General features: G+C 40.2%; 1 protein-coding gene across 1 annotated transcript; it reads right to left on the bottom strand.

The window, feature by feature from the left end:
- Positions 1–1,112: 1,112 nt before the first annotated feature.
- Positions 1,113–1,730, bottom strand: LOC138881143 (uncharacterized). Its single transcript, XM_070161347.1, has one exon. It carries the CDS (start codon positions 1,728–1,730, stop codon positions 1,113–1,115), a length of 618 nt encoding a protein of 205 aa, XP_070017448.1.
- Between the last annotated feature and the right edge of the window lie 4,851 nt (positions 1,731–6,581).

Below are 6,581 nucleotides of genomic sequence, written 5' to 3'. Positions count from 1 at the left end.
GAATACATGCATGCAAGTTAAGCACTATCATCCCCATGAATTACCTTATAATGGCCCATTCTAGTTACATATACAAATTAGGAGTTTGGATGATAGAACCTTACCTTTTGGAAAGAATACCTAGGTAACCCTCTTGATAATCTTCAAGATTTAAGCAAGAATTGAAGAGAAATTTTTGATGAATAACACTTTCTCCCTCTAGGACACTTTATTTCCCTCTAAAGTATCAGATTTTACAAGAAAAATGATCTAAAACGCTTATATAACAAGATTTGGTCAGGTTACAAAAACCCCAAAATGAAGCCCCGGAATAGGATTTGCGGTCGCATAATAATTCTACGGTCCGCAAAATAGGCCGTATAATTGGCCCTACGGAACAAATAATTTCTGCCGCGGTCTGCGACCAGTCTGCGGTCCACACAACCACCATCTGAAAACCTCGAGGCTCGAAATGCGATCAAAGTGCGGCCCATGAAATAGTTCTGCGGTCGCATAATGGGCCGCAAAAATGATAACAAAAATGGCCCAAATGTCTGCCTCACTCTGCGGCCATTCTTCTGCTCGCAATGTGATTTTACGACCGCATAGTGGATCGTAGAAATGCCTTGTTTTGCCAACATTTTTTCTTTAGCTCCTCAATGCACTGGTCAACCCAAAAAGAAGCTCGCCGCGGGAAATCTCTACAATCTTTAACACATAAGCCTAACTTGGCACCACAAAATCCTAGATTTTTAGGTAGAATTTTACGGGGCCTTATATCTTCCCCCACTTAAGATCATTCATCCTCGAATGTGGTTCAAAGTTCACTATTAGAATCCGATGCAACTCAACTACCACACTACACTCCAACAGTCCCAATTTTTTTTTGACTAACTCCCAAAATTTCCGAAAATTTTGCTAGTGTTACCTTTGTAACTGGGCCTATATACCTGTCAGAGAGCCCCTGAAACACATCCTAAAAACATATACATAATCCACTGACGTATCACAACACAAAATAACACCAACCGTGGCCTTATAAGCAACATATAACCAAAAGGGAACACCTTTACATTAACTGTACAAGTGATACAAAATTCATATGTGACAATTTCATAAAAAGGATTACGCAACTATTCAAACAAGTAGGGATACATCTTCTTCATCTCTTCCTCGGCCTCCCAAGTAGCCTCTTCAACTTGTTGGTTTCGCCATAACACTTTCACACAGGCAATTTCTTTATTTTTCAACTTTCGGACTTGCCTATCAAGAATGGCAACTAGAATTTCTTCATATGACAGTTCTTCATTAGCTTCAATAGTCTCAACTGGCATAATAAGCGACGAATCCCCGATTACTTTCTTCATCATAGACACATGAAATACCGGGTGCACTAATAACATCTCAAGTGGTAGCTCAAGCTTGTACGCCACTTGAGCAATCCTCTGAATAATTCTGTATGGCCCGACGTACCTCAGACTTAATTTCCCTTTCTTTCCTAACCGCATTATACCCTTCATGGGGAAAACCATTAGAAATACCCAATAATCTTCTTTGAACTCCAAATCTCTGCGACAAACATCCGAATAGGACTTATGATGACTCTGAGCAGTTTTCAACCGCTCCTTAATGATCTTAAACTTTTCCATTGCTTGATACACGAGGTCTGGTCCTATCAACTCAGCTTCCCCAATATCAAACCACCTAATGGGAGATCTACATCTACTATATAATGCCTCAAATGGTGCCATCTAAATACTATCGTGATAGCTGTTACTGTAAATGGTCATCCCAGCTACCCTTGAAGTCAAGAATGTAATCACCCATATTGAGTCAAACTTGCGCGGAGTGAACGGTAACCCTACCACAAAATCCGTATTAATGATTTCCAATGTCCACATTGGAATTTCTATGTTTTTTGCTGACCCACCAGTCCTTTGATGCTCGGCCTTCACTTGCTGACAGTTTGGACATTTTTCAACAAAGTCCGCCACATTCCTCTTCATGTCATTCCACCAATAGACTTCCTTGAGATCATGATATATTTTCGTAGAACCTAGGTGCATGGAATACCTAGATGTGTGAGCCTTGGTCATGATCCTTTCCCGGAGACCATCTACATTCGGAACACATCATCGCCTTTGTTGCCTTAGTGTACCATCATTCATGCCAAAAGTAAAAGCCATAGTGTTATGTTTATGGATCCCCTCCTTCAGTTGTACTAACAATGGATCCTTTACCTCCGCCACAAGCGATGATTCAGCCCTATTCTGCACAATTAATCATTAGAGTCCATGATGTCGCCCAAGCTCACACCACAATTATAGGTAGTGAGACTGTCGAAGCACTAGTAAATCCCAACGCGAGTCGGGGTCGATTCCTCAGGGAGTTAGAAATGGGATTAGGTATACACCTAGTGTAATTGTATAATGTGTGTCAATTTGCACTTCCACATTTTTGTTAGTAGTTTCTATTTCTACTTTAGCTATTGATTGGAAGTAATAAACTAGAAGACACTGTTTTTGGTTTTGGTTGTTTTTCAAATGATAAAAGGGTCTAGGGTCATGACTTTCAACTAGGTGGTTACCTAATGGGTTGTAAACTCCAGGGCAAGTTTGATTAGTTGGGGTCGTAATATAACAATCACACACAATTACCCACTCTATACCTCTCGGTAGTTTGAGTGATTTTGTCATGCCCCAACCTCGGGGAAGCGCGACCGACGCTCAGTCGAGTGAACCCAACTGAGCAAGCCTTATTGACGCTTGCTACCGAACTCAATATGATTAAGGAATATGACTTTCTATTAATTAGACAATATCAAAACCAAGCATCCAACTTTTTAATTCATTTTTATATTACAAATCGTAAACCATAGCTAAGCTTTCAAGATTTTACATAGTCATATCTTATACGAACTAGAGGATAGAGTTATAACACAGATCATTAACCCATCCAACACCCATACATAACCCATACATCGTCTACGGAGCCTCTATGGATACAAAAAATGACTTATGACAATGCCGGCAACAAGGCCCCGGCTATACCTCAAAAGTGGAAATCTACCACAAAAGATGTACAACATAACCCCTTGAAGGAAAAAAGGGGCTCACCAAGTCTTCGAGAGGAGGACACTCCGCTACGCGCGATCAGCACTGTCCGTTAAAGATCCACCTACATTCATTTAAAAATGTAGAGCCCCGGCAAAAGGGACGTTAGTACCATGGAATAGTACTAGTATGTATAACTAAACACCATCTAATTAGAAAGAACTTTCATACAAGAATAAGAAATCACAAGTATAACTCAAAACTTTAGACAATCACCACATTATCAAATAAAATAATCATACAACTTCCACATCATTTTTCCATAACTTTTAGTTTGGGGCATTTCACAGTCTTCATCATTGTTCAAAATACCACCGCTATCTTGAGCGGAGTCCGATCTCGACCCGATCGGCTAGGTTGTCTCATTTGAGGCATATACTTCAATCACAATCTCATTTTTTTCCAGAATTCATTCACAATACCACCGCTATCTGGAGCGGAGTTCGATCCCGACCCGATCGGCTAGGCCGCCTTTCCAAGGCATTGTTCCCTTTGCATTAATCATTTCGTTTCACATATATCATTTCATAGGCACTTGGGGCACAACTCGTCACATTATCCTTGGCCCTAGGTCACATTTTTACATCGTTCCCAATTTCAATATTAGCTTTGCCATTTCGGACAGTAGGTGCACACAAGAGCAATTTAAATTGTAAGCATAGATAAGACTTCCCGTAGGTGGCACAACAATCCAACTTCAATCAAAATTTAAAGTCCAAGCATTTCAATACATAATTCATATCCTTGCTCTTTTCAAGTTATCAAGATAGCACGTTGATCATGTTGAGACACATCTTTCACGCATATACGGTTACAGTATCAATTCATGTAAAATAACAAGCAATACAACAATTCAGCTTTAATCTTACCATATTCACACAAATGCCGATGAAGCTCAATTTCTTAAAAATGGGATTTTAGCTATACATACCTCAATAAAGCTTACCTTAATTCTTACAAAATTTCGGTACTCTTAGCACTTAAATCTATTGTATAAGAATTACAAATCGAACCAAGAATTAGAGACAAGTTTAAGATTCTAGCTTGTTTGGGCATATTATAAGGGTGCATTATGATCTTAGGTCCCTTGTGTAAGGGATTCCTTCAATATTATACTCCAATTGTTGTCTCTTTAGTTCTCATCCTCCCCATACACCATTATCTCTTATGCATGCAAGATTATTAGCCATTTTTTCCAAGAACTCAATTGTTAATCACTTATTTTAAATAGAAAGTTCAAATTTACAGATTATCGAACAAGTTCTTACCTTTTTAGGGTGAATACCCAGCAACTCTCTTGACCATCTTTAAGATTTTGGACTAAGAGTTGGGTGGGGATTAGATGAAGGTTTCTCCTCTCTCTCTATAACTCCTCTTCTCACTCTATTTTCTGTAAAAATAACATAGAGAAGGTCGGATGGGGTGTTTTAATGGAATGGGGACGGGTTTTAAAAATTAAAAAATAGGAGCCCCGACTCTAATCTGCGATCGCATATGCAATCGCATAACGGACATGCGGCCCGCAAAATGGACCGTAAAGATGGTCCCAAAATCTGGACAAACTGCCTGGGTATGCAACGGAAATGCGGTCCGCATACTTGTTCTGTGGTCGCATAATGTACCGCAGAACTGCCCTTCACAAAATTCCAAGGAGGGTTATGCGATGACTATGTGTCCCGCATATTGATTATGGGATCGCATAATTGGCTGCATAGTTGACCTCAATTTAACAAGCAAACTGACCAACTTTGCGGCGACTATGCGGTCCACATACCCATTATGCGACCCCATAATGGACCGCAAAGATGCACTTTTCTAGAAAACACAATTTCTTAACTTTTTAACGCACAGATCAATCCAAAAGATCCAAACCGTGGCGAGCTTGCGAGCCGCGAAGAATTTTATGAATTTCTAACACATGATCCTAACTTGGCAGTATGAGATTTGGGTTTTTGAGTAGAAAATTCACGGGGCCTTACATCCTCCCCCACTTAAGATCATTCGTCCTCGAATAAGGGTCAAGGTTCGCTTACTAGAAGTCCTATATGTAATCTAAGCTTTGCTTACATGAAACATTTCAATATCCCCAAATTTGGCTAACTCCGTAAAATTTCCGAAAATTTCGCCAGAGTTTTCTTTGTATCTAGGCCTGTCCACCTGTCAGAGAGCCCCAGAACATATCCTGATAGTTTAAACCTATTCCATAGATATAATACAACTTGTACAACATTATCCATGGCCATATAGGCAACATATATAACTAAAATGGAACAGTTTTACATGGATCAAATCAAAGATAAAAGTTCGTATTAACCAAATGCATAAAATCTATTTCATGTCTATTTAAACAAGTGTGGGTATTTCTTTCTCATTTCTTCCTCGGCTTCCCAAGTGGTTTCCTTAACCTATTGGTTCCGCCATAATACTTTTACGGAGGCAATTTCCTTATTTCTCAACTTTCGGACTTGCCTATCAAGAATGGCAACTGGAATTTCTTCATAAGATAGTTCTTCATTAACCTCAATGGTTTCAACTGGCACAATAGTGGACGAATCTCCCATTATTTTCTTCAACATAGACACATGAAAGACCGGATGTACCAATGACATCTCGGGTGGCAACTCAAGCTTGTATGCCACCTGACCAATCCGCTGGATGATTTTGTACGGTCTGATATACCTTGGGCTCAATTTTTCTTTCTTCCCAAACGGCATGTTACCTTTCAAGGGGGAAATCTTCAAGAATACCCAATCATCTTCCTTGAATTCCAAATCCCTACGATGTACGTCCGAATAAGACTTTTGGTGACTCTGAGTAGTTTTCAACCTTTCCTTAATAATCTTGACTTTCTCCATGGCCTGGTGCACAAGGTCCGACCCTATCAGTTCAGCTTATCCAACCTCGAACCACCCAATGAGAGACTTACATCTTCTACCATACAGTTCCTCACATGGTGCCATCTGGATACTAGCATGGAAGCTATTGTTGTAAGCAAACTCTATAAGTGGCAAATAATCATCCCAGCTACCTTTGAAATCAAGGGTACAATCACGCAACATGTCCTCAAGAGTCTGAATATTCCCCTTTGCTTGCCCGTCGGTCTGGGGGTGAAAAGTTGTGTTAAGATTTACCTGCGTGACCAAACCTTGCTGAAATTTCTTCCAAAAGTTTGCCGTGAACTGAGCCCCTCAATCTGAAATGATTGAGACTGGAGTACCATGCAACCTGACTATTTCCTTGATATATAACCGAGCATACTATTCCGTTGTGTCAGTAGATTTGACTGGCAAGAAGTGTATTGATTTCGTGAGCCGATCCACGATCACCCAAAGTGAGTCGAACTTGCGCGGAGTGTGCGGTAATCCCACCACAAAATCCATGTTGATCATTTCCCATTTCCACATTGGGATTTCTATGCTTTGAGCCAATCCACCGGGCCTTTGATGTTCGGCCTTCACTTGTTGACAATTCGGACACCTTGTCACAAAG

The sequence above is a fragment of the Nicotiana sylvestris genome, chromosome 11 (assembly GCF_000393655.2).
Source record: "Nicotiana sylvestris chromosome 11, ASM39365v2, whole genome shotgun sequence".
Lineage (NCBI taxonomy): Eukaryota > Viridiplantae > Streptophyta > Magnoliopsida > Solanales > Solanaceae > Nicotiana > Nicotiana sylvestris.
Note: the sequence above shows the minus strand (reverse complement) of the source record. Positions and strands in the feature narration are given on the sequence as shown.

Excerpts from the sequence above, each read along its gene's own strand:
- LOC138881143 (XM_070161347.1), bottom strand. The coding sequence starts at position 1,730 with ATGGCACCATTTGAGGCATTATATAGTAGATGTAGATCTCCCATTAGG.